Here is a 21,852-nt window from a genome sequence, read left to right on the forward strand (position 1 = left end):
TGGACGGATTTTCCAACCTGTCCAAAACAGTTTCCAGAGACAAACCATAAAACGTGACAAAGTTATTGAGCCAAACAACAAATCTTTTATTTACACTGAAGCTGGAATCACACTGAGGGAACGACCGGTGCTGAGCCACTGGCTGACACGTCACACAGTTTCCAGACTAGTCAGAGTATTGCTGTTGACTTTCTAGAGTAGAGAACAAAAGCTGTATAAGCCAAGAAATGCATTCATAATTATTTAAACATCTCGAATGGTTCTTTTTTTCTTTCTTTTTTTTTTTACATTTTTATACAAGTGTTGATAATAGAGTTGTAAAAAGCTCCCAAATAGAAAGGCTGAGGGCGATTTGAGAGAAAGGAGAGAAAATAAGAATCCGATGGTTGAATTTGAGCATTTCAGGTTTTTAATCCAGACATTTGTTCCCTTTTGAGCTCATTAGCCTTTAAAATAAAAAAAAAAAATTAAGATAATGTAAATCAATCCGTTCAACAGATTATTCAAATGAACTGACTCCATCTGGTAGGAAGCTATTGCAGAGAGTAGGCCATGTGTGGTTTGGTCAAGTGACGGTGGGAACACTGAGGCTCCCTGCACGAAGGCGGAGTGAGCAAAAACAAAACTGAGGGGAGGAAGTGGACGGCCACGGAGACTGCAGAGCAACGAGGACTCAGATGAGCAAATGTGAAGAAAGATGATGCCAAACAAAAGGGGGGTGGGGGTGGGGTGGGGTGGGGTTGGGTGCTCAGTACTTCTTGAACTCTACATCTTCTGGTGGGTTCATTTCCACTGTTCTCTTGCCCACATCTCTCCAGTTGGTGCTGAGGACTGTACCACCTGACTCCATCTGCACGGGGAGGAGAGACAGAGACAGTGAAGCAGTCTGTCATTACGTTAGCAGTTATGCAACACCTCCCTGCTTAAAAATGCCAAGGCTTAGATAAGTCCACTGCAGCAACTTTCCCTGAGTATTGATGTACAACGTTTTTTTTTTTCTCCGGACCAATTTTTAATTTGAATTTTCTTCTTTTTTTTTCATAATAAGCTGAAAAGTCAAAGATTTCAAAGTGCTCATCTCCATATGAGCTGACCTTTATTCTCCTAAAGGTCTGGCGCTCTGGGTTGTTTAAACCAAATGCAGAAATGACTACTTGACATGAATGTTAAAACACCATCAGCCTCAGTTTTTATGTTGGAAATTACAGCGAATCCTATTTCAAGTTGTACCGCTGCACTCCAGCATCACGAGATCACAGGTTAACGACACAGAATGCTGATTCACCCCAATCATCAATCAACATTTAGCTGCAATCACACACCCTTACACATCCTTCCGTACAAGTAAATACACTCTTAACGGAAGCTCATTAACTAGACAGTCAGTCACTGCTGCATCAGTCCACACTGCACATGCTACATTACGTTCACTTTAAATCATGTGTGGATGATGCAGGTGCAAATAAACAGCTCTTTCAGTATTTTTCATATTCACATAATTGTGACCTGTAACTTCTCACTCCGCCCCTCTGTTGTAGAGTTTGAGGAAACACTGAATGCATCGTTACACCTGCACATGTGACAGTCTGTGTGTGTGTGTGTGGACGTGCTAGAAAAGTGTAATTGCTGCTTATCCTGTGGACATTCAGTCATTTCACCTTGAGCGTATTCACTGAAAACCAGAGTAAACAGACGAGGAGCTCATTCAAACAGAGGAGAAGAGATAGAGAGTGGAAGTAGAGAGGACCGTCCCCGTCACTGCTCGACACAACTGACTGAGGAAGAAAACTTTGCAGCAAAGACTGGAACCTGTCACTGTGTTCAGACAGAAAGCATTTTTAGAAATGTTCTTGAGTAGCTGGTAACAGGGTTCCCACACATTTTTATCATCAAATTCAAAAGACTTTTCAAGGACTTTCCTGGTCCAATTCCCCTCAAATTCAAAGACCCAACACGGCGTAGTTCTAGACACGGATCAAGGTTAATTACTGTTGCAACGCTAAGATGATGAGAACTAGCAGGCTGTACAGACGCTCACAGACAACAATTAAGAAGAGAGAAAGAGGAACACATCTCGGCTGTGCTGCGTTACAGCGACGGCAGACTGTGTGGTCTCCTGCCTTCTCTAACAGAGCAAATACAGACAGAGACTTAATTATGAGTCGTAGAGCTGAGAGACGGCGGGAGACACACAGAGACAGCGGCGCAGAGTCTATTTACTGACATGAAGTTAAAATAAATCTCAGATGAACTTCAGTTTCTATTTTTGCACAAAATATATTAATTCAAGCACTTTCAATTACACGTCAATTTATATCTTTTCAAAAACTCTCTCAGCCTTGAATTTCTTCTCTCAAATTCACACATTTTCAAGGATTTCAAGGACTCGAGGGAACCCAGAGTTCAGCTAGAGGCTGAACTGAACACGAACACAAACAGGCGGACGCTGCGTCTGTTGCTAGCCTAGCTAACGTCGCTCCAGCAGAGACATTTTCACGAATGAAACAGGTAAAACATTCACTTTGCTTTCTGTCTGAACACATCTTTAATGATCGGTAGCTGCTGCATTCAAAACCGTTACATGTGTAGAAAATCTAGTGGATGAAAAAGGGCTAATTTTCTGTGATGTTTCGTGCGAACTCAGTGCAACGTTACCAAAACCCATAAACAGAGCGCATGTTTTTTGTGACTTAAGAAAGATGCAGATAAACAACATGTTATACTGAAGTTTATAATAGCACCTGTCCATGTAATCTCACTGCTTCCTCGTGTGTGAAGTGACGGTCATGTTTACTATGCTTAGTGAATACTGTGGAAGGGATGCATGTTGCTTGAGACTGAAACTTACAAAGGACTTGTTCATGGCTCTCTTGACCTCGTCTGAGCCGTCCGAGTAGATCTGCTGGAAGAGCTTGTTGAGCGCCGCGTCTCCCTCCAGCTTTTCGTTCTTCTCCTCCTCACCGAGGTCTACCACCATCTTGTCCCATTTGCAGGTGTAGTGGGACGACGACGGGTACTGATCTGATGGGGAAGGGAAACGCTGTTTAAAACGTCTGCAGTTAATACGGACATTTGAAACCAGCTGAGAGGCGTTTTGGCAAAACACTGAGTGTTCCTCAAAACACTGGAACCACCAGCTTATTGCTTTTAAGAAACAATGCATGCGTTCATAAATACCTTGAATTCGATCATCTAATCACACCGAGGATGTATTAACTGGCAAGGACTGAATTCATTATCATCACTAAGATGCTGACGGATCACATTGTGATTTGATTTCTATATTTTCTGGATGCAATACGCCCACTATAATCCCAACAAGAGATGGAGAGGGAGAGCGGGAAATGTAATCCAGACACAGATTTACATAAATACAGCACCAGACACACAGTAGACATATTCAGGCCAAGTGTGGACATGCAGCCATGTGATCCCACAAAGTCGGACGTCAAGTATCATGTTTACATGTAACACTGGCCCGAGATAAAGAAGGCGCTTATAAACAGGGTGGGCTAGAGGGTGAGACGGTTGTATGGAGGATAGACTGGCTGCCCACTTTACTTGTACTCTACCTTCCACACACACACACACACACACACACACACACACACACACACACACACACACACACTTACATAAGTAATTAATCCTGTCAGTAATAGGAACATGTGGGCTAAAAAACTGACTCATTTTTTGCTGTCATACCTTTCCCTCTCCCTGCCTACTTTTGCCGTCAGACTAATGAAAGACTCTAGCAGGGTTCGACTGCCCACTCTCATTTTAGTGCAGAAAAGACAAACAAAGCCACTTATATTGATCTTTGCAGAGAGAGAGAGAGAGACACACAGAGAGAGAGAGAGAGATAAGAAGCAGATGAGGGAGGAATGGAGAGAGTGAACACAGACAGGAGGATAGTTGGAGGAAGGAACGTAAATGCCGAAGCTGTGGACTGACTAGGATTGAAGTGTTTGATGTTGGACTCCTGTCCTTCTCCCTCCAGCTTCTCCCATCTGATGGCATCTGTCTTCATCATCTTGATCTCCACCTGACACGCGGAGAAGGGGAGGAAAGAACGAGTTTGAACAAGGGAGATAACAACGTTTAACAAAATGGCCTTCTTTGGTGCGAGGGACAAAAATAACGCTTCCATTAGAGTGACATCTTAAAAGTACAGGACATCAGATCATTATTGAGGCCAGAGAGACTGTCTGTTCAGAGCCGACGTCAACTCAGCCTGCGAATGTGTGTGCGTGTTTGTGAGAGAGAGAGAGAGAGAGAGAGAGAGAGAGAGAGAGAGAGAGAGACATCAGGGATATGCGGGGGCACAGCTCAATCTCAAACCTCACTGACAGACATACTGCACTAACGAGATGCCTGTCAGCCAGAGGGCCAGTGTGAGAGACGGAGCGGGGGGAAGAGGAGGAGAGGAGGAGGGGAGGAGGGGAGAGAGAGAGAGAGGGGGAGATCCTAATTCCACACAGCAGCATCTGATCCAAATCATTACACCGGGAGAACATGGGAGAGGAGAAAACAATGAGTGGAAGAAGGACATGGACACACACTTTTAACACTGAGCTGCATTGACAGGGTCATACCAGCGAGACACGCGAGCTGCCGCGCTATGTGCCCCCCCCCACACCACCCCCTACCACCCCCTACCACCCATTAATGGTGTGTGTCTATGTGTGTGTGTGTGTGTAGGCTTGATATGAAAGACAGCACTGGTAATGTCGGTGCAATTAAGGAACATTTCTGCTCTGCTGGGCGATGTGATGATTCATTTATGAGGGTGCCAGAAAAGAAGAGGGAACCAGGAGGTAGACAAGGTTAGAGACGAGGAGGCAGAGAGGCTGACTGGCAGTGAGCGAAGCGTGAGTGAGGGGAGCAGATTGAGGGAAATAAGACGACGGTGATGAGCAAGTGCGAGTGGCGGTGGACTGATAGATCACTTTGGTGTGTGTCAGCGCTTTCTGGCCCACAAAGGGCCTTGTGCACGGCGAAGCATCTGTGCGCTGTCCGAAATTTACTTTCTGGCTCACCTGCGAAAGGCTGAGGAGCTAAAAAAAGATCTCTGCTGAGAATACAGGTTACTGTCCGAATAATTCATATTCATCCTTCAAAAGAGTGCGTCACATAACTAACTTTTTTTCTTCTTCCCCCCCCCCCCCCAAAAGTAAGTTTCCGCACAGAGTCAGGATGTGTGTTAATTAAATATTTTGCTCGGCTAATTATAAAAAAGAAGCGTGTGTTTTGACATGAGCTGCAACAGATCTTTTAGTGCAAGTGCAGCTGGAACAGTACACCACGTCTCTCATCTGTTCGAGCCACGTACTTCAATACACGAGGGGCCAGTGCGCTTCGACAGAAGAGCTTCTCAGACGCTCCAACAGCTTCAGAAACCCCGCCCCCTCCCCCTACACCTCGCTGATGTCAGAACCGAGGGGCTGCGTCCGACAATTTCTTTTACTTTCCGAAACTGAATATCCGACATTGACCGTGTTTCTTTCTCAAGCTCTCCTTTTCCATTCTTCACACAACTATTTCTGTGAGTGAAAACCAGTTCAACACTGTGAATGTCTTTCAGGAGAGACTGTATGAAAATATGCGCTGTTACCGTCATGTTTAAATAGAGTGTTTTGTCTCGCCTGTCTTTGTGATGGCTGGCATTTCAACCTTCCATTAAATGTTGCCGTCTGTTGCCGAACAGTTATAAAAACTTTTGCCTTCAGATGAGGTCGGACAACCTTCTGTGCAAACTAGTTCTTTCAAGTATAAACCCGGCACTTACACAAATAGAAAAACATGAAATGGAAAAGGAATTTAGTTTTGAAGTAACTAAACCACCACTGACAATGCTGCTACAAAGGTGGGTCATTTTACTCAACCCCTGTAGAGTTGAGGTGGAAGAAGTTATTTTGAGCTACCAGGATTCTGAAGGTAACCTTTACCTCCAGTTCATTTTCTGCATAGACTGTTAGAGCACCTTAAGAGGACTGAAGTGACTGAGTCATCAATACCGCGTTACAAAACACGGCTTAAAGCAAAGAAAGTTGCTAAGATGCTAAAAAAACATAGCCTAGCGAGCTGTAGGCAACAAGCCGGATGGATGATGGCTGTGGCGCATCTCACGACCCGTTTCAGAAAGACAAGAACACCAAGTGTGAATCCTCGTCTTAAATCCTCCTCAGTCGGAAACCCCACGTCTGGTAACTATATCCAGGTCCATGCACAACTTTCAAAGCTGTAAAAAAAATATCCAATACACCATCTTTCACTTTCAAAAGATTCTGATTTTGTTTCCCTCGTCATTTATTAAAATACACTTTCTTGGATATTTGTTAATCAATAATTGGACTGCTGGATATTATAATGGGCAACTTCACTTATTTCTAACTCTTAATAGTCAAAATGATTTATCATGTAAATACAATAAATCTTACAGATTAATTGATCATGAAAATATCCATTAGTTGCAGCCCTAGTACCTTGGCACTGTCTTATCTCAGTTAAGTCACAGCTCAGATCACAGCTGACCACACCCTCCCTTACTGCGGTCAGAGGTTCAACAGACTTATCATATCAAAACTCAGCAACTCACTGAGGACAATGCAAATTTCCTCTCTGTCCAAAATCTAGTGTGGAGTCAATCTATGGTTTTAAGTTTGTCACAGCTCTGATAAACGCATCTGATTGGTTTCTTCTGCGTGGCAACTGTGGTGAAGACTCATGGGTAACATAGATTGATGGTAAAAAAACAATGTTTTTTCAGAAATAAATAAAAACCGATGCCCTGACATGCAGATGTGGTATATTTTAATTTTCCTAGAGACAGTGTTTCTATGTTGATTCATTAAGCCCTGCTGATCAGCTGTCAGGGTTGTTCCTCTTCGTCAAAGCAGTTTGTTTTTGATAAACTGATTTCAATCCGTTTGTGAGACAGTGACTGCTGGCATATTAAATCATTTTTAGTTTCTTGACAGATACACCTGAAATCTAGGCACAGATCCTTTGAGCTCTGTCAGGGGTCTCGTGCTTTGAAGACATCAGTAGGTATCAAAGTGTTGATTTGCCATACATGTCTATTGGCTGACAAATAATGCTAATTGGAGTTCAGCCTAACACAGCTGTTACAGCAGTGGTTGTAATATTGATGCAGTTACGTTAGATCTAAAGTCTTTTTTATTTTGTCTTTAGATTTTTTGGTTACCCCCGTGGACACAGTTTTATATTCTGATATTAACTCTGAAATACTCTTAGTCCAGTAGAGTTGCTCAAGTTTTTGGTTTTAATGAGGCTCGTAACAAGGCAGCAAATCATAAGCCTGTCGTGCTGTTTTACTGGATTTGTTCATAATCATAGAAAGTTTATGGTTGAGACAAAGTCTGAGGACAGGAAAGAACCAAACACTGCAGACCAGGCAAATTAAATGTTATCATCTTAATATTAGCAGCCAGTGCAGCAGGTGCCATTTACTGTCTTGAATGTTTTGCTAGTGCGAAGTGCAGAACTCAAGCTGAGGCTCTGTGTGTGAGTCAAAGTGTGTGCGCTTCTATGCGTGCTCCTGGGCCATACAACATTAATCTGCTGCCACATCTGTGTTTCCTGGCTTTTAAGGGAGATGGCAGGCCAGGCGCCGTGTGTGTGTCTCTCCCTGTGCGTTTCTATGTGTGTGACAGGCGAAGCGATGGCTCGTAAAGGGATGTGACAGCAGCGCCACATACAGGGGCCACCACCCACAGGACCCCAGGGGCTGGACTATACAATACTGCACTACACTCACACACAGACACACACACACACATGCTATTTACAGAGGGGCACTGGGGTCCCGTGTCACTTGTCACATGTGTTTGTAACCATCACCCCCCCTTCTCCCCACCACGACTCCTCACCCAGCATCTTCTCCCTCTTTCTCCAGATCCCTGTGGATTTCAAAACAAACTCATCTAAAAAGACGCATAAATGAAATAAATATAAACATTCTTAGACATTGACAGGCATGCAAATTAAAGAGGGGAGACGCCACTTTAGCTATTTGCCGAAAAGAGATGAGTTTGGAACTGAATGAACGAGCGAGTGCGGATTCAAAATTGCGTTGAGTGTGTTTGCTTGCACGCGCCTGAGTGTGTGTGTGTCAGCCGTCTGTTCTGATCAAACACACTGGTGTGTAATTGGCTCCCTGTTGTCGCGGTGACCCCTGCGGTTGGAATGTCTGTCGTGGTGGAGGACAGGAGGAGGTCGCACTGAAGATAATGTGCTACAGACGACACACACACACACACACTGAAAATACTTTGTGTAGATGGCACAAGTGTGTTGAAAGATTACTGTTCAGCCTCTGTATTTGTTTGTGTGTGTGTGTGTGTGTGTGTGTGTGTGTGTGTGTGTGTGTGTGTGTGTGTGTGTGTGTGTGTGTACGCGTGTGCACATTCATGCCCGGCTTAGCCTTCCCCTGCTAAGTTGTCTTTAAAGACAGCGAGGAGATGAAGCGTAAACATTGTGGAGCGAAGAGTGCAGGGCAGGCTATTACAGAGACAGACAGACCGACATTGGTTGGGAATCAACAGCTCCGAGGGCAATGCGTTTTTTTTTTTTTTTTAAAGCGTTCATTAGGGATGCATGCCAATCTGGAGGAACTTGATTTGCTGATGCCGTTGTTCATTTGAATGTTTTTTCCCCCCAGTGGCTCCTTGGCTTCAGAAAAATGAAACAGCTCCAAAAAATTTAAATGAGACCCGAATCGAGAAAGCTGCTCAGTTTGTTGGGCTCTGTCACATTGTTGTGCACGTGTGTACATGCACCTCACCTGTAGTTTATTAAGAGTTGGGAGCTTTTATGCGTTTCTGAACCTCTGAATGCTGTAATTACAGATAAGAACTTATGGGCTTGGTGTTGTGCGTGTGTGTGTGTGTGTGTGTGTGTGTGTGTGTGTGTGTGTGTGTGTGTGTGTGTGTGTGTGTGTGTATGCGGGGTCCATGTGTACCCGAGGAGCCCAGTGGACCAGGGAACAGTCAGAGCTTTGTGGGAGAGGAGGAGGGTTGAACACTCTCTCTCGTTATCCTAGAGGTGGGTGTGTGTGTTTGTATGAGCGCAAGACAGAGAGAAAGACAGAAGGTGAGTGTGAGTGTGTGTGTGTGTGTGTGTGTGTGTGTGTGTGTGTGTGTGTGTGTGTGAGAGACAGATTGACAAACTAAATACAAAGAAGGTAAATGAAGAAGACAGACAAAAAACAAAACAGTGGCTGTAGATGAGAGGGAGTCTAAGACCATCCTCAGCTGTGGTCTCTCTAAGACTGAGCCCTTGTTTAAGCTGCAACCCACGTGCACCTCTGGTATGCAGTGTCTGCTGTTGCCATGGAAAAGTGAGAAAGTAAGTGAGTGTTTTTTTTGAGAGGGGGCAGTTTCTGTGCAGGTCAGCTTCTCTCCAGCACAGTGTAGCCAGTGGATATAATGCACAGGATATAGACATAAGGTTATATAATGCTACTAACCAAGTTTCCGAAAAATCTTTTCACTGCTTGTTCACAAATGTTAGAGAACAATAAATCTAACACAAAACATACATAGGGCTGCACACGGTTTGACTTTTTTATACTAGTGCTAAAACATTTCAGTATGTATACCAAAATTAGGCTTTTTTGATACCGTACTGAAAAATGCAAAGGTGTTTTCTTTTGCAAACAAAACCCTTTTATATTTCATAGCACAAGTCTTAAGGTCTCAAACGGCAAGTAGTGTCAAAACATACAACACACAAGATTAATTTTAAATTTAACTGGGACTGCAGATCAGGATTCTGACACATTTACATCATACTGATTGATTAGTTAAGTTAGTATATTTGCTCTTATGAGGCAAAATAAGAGGTAGGCTTTGTAGATCTATAGGTGCACAGGAGAAAAAGAACCAGCAAACAAAGAAATCAACTCCCACACACTGATGTTGTGCTGACAGAACACGGCAGTTGAGTTTTTTGTTTTTAATTTTTGTTTTAAATAAACTAGTCAACAAATTTACTAAAGTTTTTGCACCTCTGCTGGCTGGAGTTGAACTGTGTGTGTCATGTTAGCAAATATTTACACGGTACGTCTCTCTGTGTGTGTTAAGAATGCACAAATAATGGGAAGAAACACGTTAACACAGCTGATTAAGTATTCCATGCAATTTTCTAATTTTCCACAGTCAGTTCTGTCAGGAAACTTCCTCCACCTCTGAAAAGTGAGTGTAGCTGAGCATAATGCTAATGGGGTTTACCAGAGCTTTGTGCTAAAAACAGCTTCCTGACATCCACCAGCGAGGTGTTGGAGCATAAAAATGTCAAGAGCTGAACTAAATAAATAATCTAAAAATAAATAAACTAATAAAACTAATAAATAATAAAAACAAACGTGATTCTTAAAAAGAAAAATAGAGCAATAATTATTAAAGAACATTATGATTATTTTATTCCAAATGAACAGGGAGCAGGGTGAGTTCATAAAATTCAAATATTAACTTTATGATATTTGAATTGTAAAATACCAACAGGCTTTATCAGCACTGTTCTGTCTTTATAAATGACATTTATATAATGCAGAAGGTATTTATATAATACATTTGACTGCATTTACCTAAGTATTCTAGTGAGATGTCAGCTGTATCGATACCACATCTACTCCACTCCTCTCCACTTGTGTAGGTGGCTTAAACATTTCCCGCATCTCATTTTCATTTCCAATAAAGGTCGTCTGTCGCCTTTTGGATATAATATAAAGAGTCTGAAAGATTGTAATATATTAGTTTTAGTTTAGAGTAATAAACTTTTTTCCTCATGTGGAGTTTTACTTTGGTTTAAATAAATGTTTTGGAGATCACAACAGTATCTAAGGACTAAATAAGGACATAAATATACATAGATAAGGCTGCAAATTCATTGAGACCTGCAGCACAAACGCCACGTTCTTAGTAAATCTGGCCTAAATTAATTCAAAAACTCTCTGATCAAAAAACGAGTAAACCGGATGACGAATCTGCCCTGACGTTCAACAGACCTTGACATCAACATCTGATACAGTTTGATACCTAGCCCTGTTTTTATGAATCACGTGTTTACTACCTGGGTATGGAGACATTCAGCGGTTAACATGCAAAGCCTCCTTTCACAGACTAAAATTATAATCTAATGAATGGATTTTTTGTTGAGCTGCTAATAAAGGGTTACATCTAGTGATGCTTCTGAAGATGCCTCATCCAAAAACTGGAATAATAGCTCCTAAGGGTTCACAGGATGCCAAGGAAGAAAGCAGAGATTTATGCTGTAGTGTATTGACAAGGCCAGGTTGATCGATGCCCTAAAAAACAAATCCTTCCCCTCAACAACTCACACAAAAACCTGCCTTTTGATCCGCAGGCTAAAACCTGACAGTGGTCTAAACCCTGAATCAGCACACACTTAGCCAACACACTCATTAGCCCACATCCTCTATAATACACACTAATTAGTCTATAGTAAAAAGTGCCCTACCTACTCATTAGGCACATAATCACCTTAAACAGTGCTGAGGAACTCTCAGCGACTACAGCCCTAATAAATGTGTGTGTGTGTGTGTGTGTGTGTGTGTGTGTATGTGTGTGTGTGTGAATTTGTGCACATGTGCAAGTCTCCTGTTGGTTGCTCAGTAGACTGCGCTCACGTCTCCACAGGAGCTAGACTGTATACAGTGAGAGTGGATTTTCTCACTTCTACTCCAGCTACAGTGAGCTTTACCAGCATTAAGGAATTATAGGTGGTGACAGCCTACTTTATACTGCTTTAAATTATTGAAGAGATTACGATGTTAATCTCAGAGTGGTAACCTAAGTAATGATCAGTCACAATTTCAGCGAGCTGCTTAAACGCGCATCAGCGTGCTTTTTTTCTTTGCCTTTTTATTGCTATCTCACATAAATTTTATTTTTACATCAAGAGACTAAAATAATTAATGATCATCTATTAAGACAATAATAGCCTGAATACACAGACAAACTAACATGTCATGTGATGCTCTTTGGTAAAACATCGGTTGTGAGAAGAGACGTGCCTGCATTTCTCCAGTGTGTGACATTACTACATCATATTTTCTTTATAGCGACATAAAAAATGTTCCCTGACATGTTTAATAGTCTGCTTCTTTATTGTTGCGAGTAACTCCGAAGATGACAAGGCTACATGCAAGATTCAATGACTTTTCATTGACTTTCAAAAAACTTAGCTCAAGTGTTTCCTTGACCTAAAAATGTTGTTTCTGCTTTCTTGTTTGTTTATGTTGTTCAGCTCAGAAAAGTTGAAAAGCGGTAAACAGATTTATTTTCCACTACAGCTTGACTCGCTGCGGAGCAAAAGAAAACGACATCTAATACTAGTGTATGTGAGAAACAGGTTACGCAATATATTCTGTAAAATGATTCGTTGGTAAAATTCCTTGTTATTTCACGACATGCCCAGCGTTAGTATCATGTTTCCTGACTTTCTCCAGGCTTCACATTCAGGGACACTCCAGAAACGGGCAAAACCTTGTATGTGCTCATGATGATTCTGGCACCTACATTACCTCCTTAGACTGATGCCATATGACCATATTTAATTTAAATTTTTCACCTCAGTGTTTGGTCAACTGTGGCTTTTGTCCTTGCTAGGAACACAAATCATTTCACTAAAAACTCTAATAGTGCTGTTTTTTTTTGATAAAATAAATATTATTTTGTAATAAAGCAAGATGGAAAATTTCTAACACTGCCGTGACGCTAGCAAGGACAAAAGCCAGCATTTTTTGTCCCGTGTGCTCTAACATCAGAGAACACATATCACAATGCTTTGATGTGTCTTTGTGCACGATGTACCATTTAACACAACTGGTGCTTTTGAAAGCATGCAGGTCTGACACACGCTGTTTGTTCCTGCTTCATGAGCATGTCATCAGCCTCAGTGAAATGTCTGTCAAGCCTGTCAGACACATGTCAGATTATAGAAAAGGTATGGCAGAATGTAAAATATTCAGAGCTGTTAATGTTCTTGCAAATGTTGATTTTAAACTATTCTACAGCACATTCGGCTCTAAAGGCTCGAATAAAGGTGACTGAATGGGATGGGTGTGGTACCTTGGTGGTGAGGATCTTGAAGGTACTCTGTTGAGGGATGATGGGATGCAGGAGGTGGAGGTGGAAGTCGTAGTTCTCCCCTGATGCCAGCTGTATCATGGCTTCGAGCTGGAAGACACAGAAAGACCAGATATTAGTCATTACCCCACATTGTCTGCCATAAAGTTTAGTTGTAAGCAACTAGGAAAACATAAAAATATGTAAAGAAAGTTTCATCTAAGGTATTACCGTGACAACCGTGAAATTGTGGCACCAATCTTTTCATTTAGTTTAAAACTGCCGTCTTTAGAAAACAGAGTTGAGGAGTGAGGAAGGGCTGAAGGTGTCAGCATGTCCATGAGAATAATCATCTGATGTGGCTGGTGTGACGGCCAGGAGTATCCTCGCCCTGTCCCCTTCAGCCACAGAGTGACCAGTGATGAGGGAGGGTCAGACAGCTCCTAACAGCCTGTCACTCACGTACTGGGTGGGTGGGAGGTCTTGTTGGTTTAGAGGGACATGGGATCGGCTGTGGCCCAAATCCTCACACTGTTTCCACACTCATCACTTTCCAAATGCTGCTCTCATATGTACATGTTATTTTTTGGACAAACTCTACTTCACTTCAACCTGTAATGTGCAATTTACCACTGACCACTTCACTGAAAGTGCACTTCTCTGATTTCGGACCAAATTAATGCAAGAAGTAGTTCATCGGGGATAAAAGCTTAGAAAGTTAGCTGAATTAGCTTTTGGGCAATTCCACAAAGCTATCAAAGCCTTAATATTCATTTCCAGTTGAATTCCTACTCTGTCTGTAGGTATACAGCTGCTGCATACTCAGTCACCAGGGAAAATAAGTGAAACCACTGCCTTTCATCTTTAATTTCTTTTGTATATACTGACCTAGTAAAAAATATATGAACTTATCTGTACTTCACACCACAGAGGCAGCTTAACAAGTGACTGTGTGATTCGGAGCGAGTGAACTATTTCTTCTGAAATGGGGTAAACTCAGTTTGTTATTCTATTAGGAAAGACAAAGCCGTTCCCTGGGGTGCCCTGCAGTTACCCCTCTGAGAGAGGGAAAGAGAAGTGGAAAGGCAGAAAGGAAAAGAGAAAAAGAGAAAGAAAGAGGGTTGTCCCCAGAGGCCTATGTGGCTGATCCTAGATCAGTTATGCCTTCTATCTACAGACAATTAGGAGGTTGGAGAAGCTGGGGAGGGTAAATTGTTCTTAGATCTGTACTTTAGGGGCAATGTTAACAAGGCACCACTGGAGGCATAGTTGGGTCCATGGGGAGTGTGTGTGTCTGTCTGTGTGTGTGTGTGTGTGTGTGTGTGTGTGTGTGTGTGTGTGTATGAGACCCATCTAATGGGCCCCCCTGAGGAAACACCCACGAGCTAACCCATCCCTGTTCCTTCCACACACACACACACACACACACACACACACACACACACACACACTTCTCTCTCTACACTGAAGTGTGTGTTTGTACCTCTTTGTCCATGAATTTGACAGAAACACCATCCTTGGGTACGTTTTTCGCCATGACTGTGACAATGACTTGAGATTCTGTTTGATACCAGTCGTATCTGTGAGAGAGAAACACACACACACACAAACACACACACACACACACAATGATCAAAAAGTCTGAATAACACGACTTACTGATATGACTTCTTCTCTTTTGACCACTGATCCCACTATTACAATACAGAGACTTCATGCAACCCAGAAAATCAAGTAACAAAACAGCAGCAGCTCATTTACATATACTGTCTATGCACATTGTATTTACACACTCATACAGAATGGGGCTGGTTGAGGCACCGAGGCTGGGTTAAATATTTAACTGGTGTAATAAATTCACAGTAAAAACACAAAAGTGATACCTAGATAAGGAATATTTACATTGATATACTTACTTCACATGTGGCACTGCTGGTGTCTGCTGGGTCATTCAGCACCCGAGACGGGACGGCAATTAGAGAGGAAGACGTGGTGATAAGGTAAAGGGCCAAAACAAAAAGGACACAAATGTGTAAAAACAAAATAACAAAAGCAGCTTAGTAAGGCGCCCCTCTTTGAAGCAAGAGCATACACAAGACTGATTCTGTCTACTGATGCTGAGAGCAACACTGCCCCCGGGTGGCTGAGCAGAGAAACTCACCCTGTTGACGCTGCCGTTCTGTGTCTGATCTGGAGGGACAGAGGAAGGTGGACGCATTTAATACACTCCTTAAGTCCCTAAACTCAGTTTGCTTAAATATAATGATTAAAAGGCTGTAAGAATGCAACTTGTAATGTAGCACACATCTGTTTATAGATAAATGATAGCACAAAGATATAACTCCACATAGATATAGACACACACACACACACACACACGCTCCCTGCCTCGCCACCAGTTTGTTTACTGGTCCATCCACGCCCATTATAAGCCCTGTGAGCCCAAGCAAGCCTGATCACCGTTTACCAGCGTGCTATCATACATTATTCACTGATTTCATTACACAGCGTGAGAGCACACAGAGGGTAGAGAGAGATGAGATGATAGGAGGCGTGTTAATGTTGTCTTAATGAGGTCGCGTTTGAAATGGTGAGGAGCTGGGCTGTTAAGGGAAAAAGGCTATGTGTCTGTGTGTGTGTGTGTGTCTCTGTTTGTGTGTTTTGGTACGAGCAGGGAGCCACACGTGCTGGAATAACCAGGTGTCGTGAGTGTTTGTTGGCTGGTGGTAAACACACTGTCACCAGAAAAAAAAAAAAAAAAAGGATGACTGCTCCTGGTGTGAGCATGAGCAAGCGCAAGGAGGGTACTTTCAAGTTTCAGGGGTGGTGGGTGGGGTTGGTGGGTTGATGTACACCCTGGTGTGCATTTGTCTGTGTGCACGCGCGCGTGTGTGTGTGTGTGTGCTGTCTTTGAGCGGGCTTATGAAGGGGTTGGGTCTCATCGGGGGCTTTCAAACATCAGTAAAGTTACTCTGATGAATCATACCGCTCGTGGGAGTACGTGTGCACGCGGGTGTGAAGCGTGTTTGTCAAAACTCATGCTCTTGTTTACTTCAGATGATCCAGAGGGCCCAGGCATCACCAGCAAACAGAAACACACCACCCAGACATGGCATGCATCTTTTATTGGACGAAGCAGCTCTGCCTAAACACTCTACCAATGTGGGTTCATGGATGCGTGCATGCTTGTTTGTTTGATCAGACTGTGCCGTTTAGTGTTTGATAGCAGGAAAAAACTTTATGTAGATGTTAGATGGAACTGGTAATGGATTTGAAAGTTTGAACTTTTTAAGCAAACCTGGCAGAGGGAATATTGTGTAGCAATGTTTAATACCCTCTGAGGATTTAAAATAAATAAAACAATTAAACAATTTGAAATAAAATAGTAAAAGACTGTTAAATACCCTAATGAATGTAAAATTATAGAACAATCAGCTCGAATATGGATCTAATAAAAACAAAGACTTGTTCAGCTACTTACCATTGATCATTTCTTCACACCGCTTTATCCAGATCTCATATGATTTGTCAGAAGCTGTGGAGATCACAAAAAAATAATGGGAATGTTCTGTCTTGCTTTGTTACAAAATATTGTATATTTAAAAAAAAAAAATACAGCATTATTAGAAAATTTAGTGAAAAGATTTAAGAGCTTTAGTGAAGTGCTAATGAAGTCTACAGTGGTTTGACTAAGTGCTGGAGAAGGCTGAAGTCATTATTTTAATAGGTTTGTTTCCAAAGCTGAAATTACTTGGAAGAAAATGGGCAAATGGGGGAGAGTAAAAATAAGTAAAAGTTTAATACTTTATTGTTGGTTATATAACAAGCCGAAAAGAGATGAAAGAAGAGAAAGAGCCTAATTTCTGGTGTTTTTGCACCATGCCATCAATTTAATTCTGACTACAGATTCATCAAATGTTCCTTGAAGATATTTGGGCCACTTGCCCAATCGCCAATAAGGCCTTAAGGATCAACACTCCAAAAACACAATGACAGCTTGTTTTATAATGAAATAAATATATATAAAAATATGTCCATTAAAATCAATTCATGCTTCCATGACAGCGATTCTGTTACAGACATATCTACAGCATTTTCATGCTTGTGTTCTGCAATATACACATCATTATGCAGTGAGCATCAATGTGTTGTTGCTCATGTTTCGGTTGTGTTTTCAGTGACGTTCACTGTGAAGGAGAGCGATGGAGAAACTGTAGCTCTACAGTGAAGAAAGTAATGAGATTTTGTGACAGTTGGTCTGAATATTGAAAATGGTGGTAATAGTGTTATGGTTGACAATGTGCAAACAACGTGGACTTAAAGTGGTTTCACTAGCTCATATGATCTGGAACTGCAAAAACATTAAGCTAAAGGTTTTAAAATATATTAGTCCTTAAGTGACATCATGGATGCATCCCTCAAGACAAAACCAAAATGTACAATTGCTCTTTTGTAACAGTCATCATGTGACCTGACATTACTAAACTTGAAACAAATTCATTAACCTATTCAGCCCTGGAAGGATGTGATGCAACAGCTCCAGCTAGAAAAAATGATTACAAATTAGCCTTTTATATTCATTTTAATAAGGCTGTACTGAACCTATCCTTGAGGGCATTTGAAAGATATTTGCTGATTTGCAGTTTTTCCATGTTGCCTTGCTTGTGAGCTTATATTGTGTATGTATCTGTTGTCTCCAACTTTTGAAGCCACAGTATGTGTATAACTTACAGTTTTATCAAATGTTATCAGGTCGGGTTTCCACTAATGCATGCAATGTCCAGCAATTTTTTTCTTTTAAATAAAGACGTTAACAAATTGCATTACATTTGCAGAGTGATGTTCAACGCACTTTCCTGCTGATAGAGGTCTGTCAATCAAAGCAATGACAAGATGTAGTTTTATGGCTTTGTGAATTAGCGTGGGATCACAGGGGTGGTCTTCACTGTCAGCTCATTGCCATTTTATTTTTAGGCTAGGTTCTTCAGTGCTCATTGTTCAGGAGGTTTTTACCGGGAGCCAAATTATCCGCAGAGGTCTTCTCTTCAAAACAAACGGTGCCAATAATTAAAATCGATAAAAACACTGAATGAAGCAGTTTCACATTAAAAATCAGTGTTTCTCTGACATTCTTGGGCGGACACAGGAGGTCAGGAGGGGCTGCGAGAGGGGCTGTTTGCTCAGCTTGTTTCTCTGATAACTTACATCTGAGGACTGTAATCCTTCATTCAGTTAAAAGTTATAGTTATAAGGTTAAAAGGTTATAAAAAGTGATGGTGAAAGAAGTCGTCTGGAAATGTTTTAATATCTGGCCATCCAGAAACAACATATTCACTTTCTTTGTTTATGAACACATGCAATCCGAATGGAATGTGAAAACAAACGATGTTGATATTCAATAATAAAGGCAGTTTAAAATGGGCCTGCCTAAATTCTGGTGCAAATTTGGATTATACAGCTTAAAAGATAAACTTGACATTTAAACTCAAATATATCAATAATCTACAGTAACCAACATGTAGACCATCTGGTGCGACAACACACAGACACATCAAGGAAAATTAAAACAAAAAACAAACCTCTTGAGAGAATGAGACAAAGAAATCAGAGACGATTTCAGTATCAATTTCATTATAGGCCTGTATTTAAAAATAAATAATAATAAACAAAAAATGTTTACATTAAATATATAAACTATAACACACTACAACATCACTTGATATAAAAATATAATGGATGAGGAGGAGTCATAGAATAATGTGAAGTGTATTATCAGGCCTATATCAAAGCCACTTACCACAGTGATAAAGAGAAACAATGTTCAAATTGACAACAAGTTTGTTTGTAGTCAGACTGATCCACAGTTAAGTCAGTTTCATCAGTGAATTAACTTGTAATGAAGTAAAAGTGGTTGTGCCATGTTACCTCTACCTTAATATACAGTATATTGTGCATTGATTTAGTAGGTTCAACTGTTGACCAGAATATTTGAGGTATCCAGTAATACATTTAAAGATACGCACTCCACAATCAGAAAGGAGTATTTGTGATGTCATTGTATAAGCAATAAATAAAAGCACTATGTTAATAAAATCATATTGTAATGTATTTTATAACTAAAGCTAAAGGACATCAGTTTAGAAGTGTGTGCTCAGTGAGTAGAGTGAAGCAGACAGGGTACTGCTAGGAACAGTGGTTGGTAACAAGTGGAATGATGGGAAGTTTGTGCTCAAGTCTCAAGGCCAAAATAAGCTGTACTCACCATCCAGTTCGTGTCCCTGAGTGAAGGTTGCATGTGCTGACACATACTGGTTCATGTAGTACTCTGCTATTCTGCAGTTAGGAGAGAAAAACATGTCACACACACTTAGACTGGATAACCTTGGAAAAATAAAGGTGACCTCTTTTCACACGCAAAATTTGGATCATGTCTCGTTAATTTTTCTGGCATGTCAACTTTCCATTCTCAATTTGCAAGTTGAGCCAAAAATTCAAAAATCACAGGTGCCAACAAACTATTAACATCAGAGTCACAAATTGAAACTTAAGCAACAGGAAAAATGGGTTTTACTTTCATACCTGAAATTAGCGTGTAAAAGCAGTGCTACTTTATTTGGCATGACATTTAAGGAAGCCAACCTATAATGTCTACAAATCAAATTCATACCACAACTTAGGCTAAATGACATAGAACTATTTGGGTCATTCAAAAGTAGCTTCAGCTGAGCTTATATAATTTAACAAATATGCAATTAACCTATGTTTCCTTTATCATGTCAAAGTACACACCCTGTTCGCATGAAAGCAAGAGGAAGGCTGGGTTTTAACTGTTGTGCTTTCTTTGCATCATCAGCAGCACCTGTGGAAGAAAACACTATGTTTATTATACAGTACATATATATTCATCAAGGTTATGTCACTTAGAAGTCTGGAACTCACAAGATAATCAGTTGTTTATGAAGATTGAATAGCCAACTATAAGTTTATACTCATATACTATGGACTGTATCAAAAAACAAATAGTTATTAATATTAGAATAAAATGTATATTTTCTGCAAGCAAGCATAATCATGCAAATTCATTTTTTTTTAAAATGGCCATTTACTGATCATGTTTGTCACCACAAAATACTGTGAAGGCTTACAGCTGTAGTTTTTTAGAAGAATGTGAGCATAAGCACGCTGACAAAACCACTCTGCGTTGTCGGAGTCGCCTTGCAAGGCCTCATTCAGTGCCTAGAAGAAAAGAGGAGGTGTTTAAGTGGACAGCTTACTGCACAGCTTTGACTTAGAAAGATTTGTGTTAGTGGTAGAAAAGTAACACTAAGCAAATGCTGACACCGAGACAGACATGGCTGTCTCCTCTCTCTGCAATTCTGGCTTTCACACACAACTATTATTCGGGAAACCATCTGGAAGTGGAAGAGGTAATTCTGAGAGGGTTCACAAGTGTGTATTACCTGAACTGTGATGCCTAGTGTAATAGTTTCCACAGAGCACACACCATCATTCAAAGGAAAGTGTGTTTTAAATATCAAGTAAATAGAACTAAAAAACAGCATTCGCTACTGACTACTATTCAAATCTGTTGAAGATGACACTGCAAGCTTGTCCTGCTGACAACCCCACCTATCTAAAAACGACTGTTATCTGGTGATAACTCCTCATGACTTATAAATGGTGGTGAAGCATAACAACATAAAGTGCTACCTTTAAAATGTTACAGATACTTAGGGATATGGATAATCATGCCCTGCTCTCTTTACAAAGTGATGCTAACAGTAAGCGTTAGCTAACTTTGATGGCTAGTTACAAACATCATAAACGTGTCACCCACACCACACTCAATTTCAGCTAGTCAGACAAAGTCAGAGTTAACCGGAAGATAACCGGAAAGGGCCACCAGATATTTGTTAAAATCGCTAAGGACGGTTGTTTATGGCTAGCTAACGGCTGTGTTTACCTCCAGAGCTCTCTGTGGATCTTCGTCAATGAAGCTATCGGTGAAGCTGCTAAAGCAAAAGCAGAGATCAACCGTTAACACACGTGCATAGAGACAAACGTATCAAACAAATGAATCATATAAAATCTGGGTAATGTGTTTGGTTTAACTTGCCGTTCGGTTGCCATGGGCTTTCTGTGACTGTGGACAGTGTTCCTGGAGTAACAGGAAAGTTCTAGATGTGGAGGCTGGAAACGTGATAGCAACACCAACAGCCAGAGCACGGGCGGTGAAAGAGGCCTGTCAACATCCGACTGCACGCTGCTCCAACTGCCACTCCACCTATCGGCCTGGAGGAGCATTGCACCAGTCAATGTTTGCCCGCCAGTAAAGGAAGAAGTAACAATGTGCTTAAGATAGTAGCAAAAAACACACTGAAAATACAGTAATAAAGAGTAAAATCCCTGCATTTTAAATTGTATTTTAAAGTATAATGCCAGTTATATATGACTATATCATACAGTATTATTATTTTCAATTATGAATATTGAATTATTGGATTATTGGTACTACTGTAGTAATATGGAGGCAGCATTTTCATGTTTTAAATTTCATCTTTGGCAGTTTCACCCATAACAATGCATTATATCTTATAATCTGAATACGTTTCCATAATCAAAAAGTCCTTAACGATTCCCAAAGAAAATTTCAATTTGATTTGGGAACCAATCTTATAGGTTAAAATCCTATAGGATAAAAGCCAATATATAATCCTATGGGATATTTCCTATAATTCCA

The 21,852-nt window shown here is 41.0% G+C and overlaps 1 protein-coding gene across 4 annotated transcripts; it reads right to left on the reverse strand.

The window, feature by feature from the left end:
• Window positions 1-73: 73 nt before the first annotated feature.
• Window positions 74-21,363, reverse strand: sugt1 (SGT1 homolog, MIS12 kinetochore complex assembly cochaperone). Of its 4 annotated transcripts, none has more exons than XM_022755057.1 (13): window positions 21,229-21,363; window positions 21,076-21,121; window positions 20,258-20,348; window positions 19,902-19,971; window positions 19,375-19,445; window positions 16,594-16,647; window positions 15,274-15,302; window positions 15,029-15,054; window positions 14,596-14,692; window positions 13,116-13,223; window positions 3,955-4,045; window positions 2,849-3,021; window positions 74-850 (listed from the first exon to the last, which is right to left on the reverse strand). In XM_022755057.1, exons 1-13 carry the CDS (start codon window positions 21,240-21,242, stop codon window positions 749-751), a joined length of 972 nt encoding a protein of 323 aa, XP_022610778.1. In that variant the 5' UTR covers window positions 21,243-21,363; the 3' UTR covers window positions 74-748. The 4 variants fall into 4 exon arrangements, with proteins under 4 accessions (XP_022610778.1, XP_022610779.1, XP_022610777.1 ...); XM_022755058.1 differs by having other exon boundaries at window positions 20,327-20,348; window positions 21,076-21,124; XM_022755056.1 differs by having other exon boundaries at window positions 15,029-15,051; window positions 21,076-21,124.
• Between the last annotated feature and the right edge of the window lie 489 nt (window positions 21,364-21,852).

This window comes from Seriola dumerili, unplaced genomic scaffold (genome assembly GCF_002260705.1).
Source record: "Seriola dumerili isolate Sdu_G_001 unplaced genomic scaffold, Sdu_1.0 BDQW01000226.1, whole genome shotgun sequence".
NCBI classification, from domain to species: domain Eukaryota; kingdom Metazoa; phylum Chordata; class Actinopteri; order Carangiformes; family Carangidae; genus Seriola; species Seriola dumerili.

Excerpts from the sequence above, each read along its gene's own strand:
- sugt1 (XM_022755055.1), bottom strand. Across the intron at positions 19,972-20,257 it reads TCTTCTAAAAAACTACAGCT|GTGCTGCTGATGATGCAAAG; the intron begins GTAAGCCTTCAC and ends TTTCTTCCACAG. Across the intron at positions 14,693-15,028 it reads CCAGCAGTGCCACATGTGAA|ATACGACTGGTATCAAACAG; the intron begins GTAAGTATATCA and ends TCTCTCTCACAG.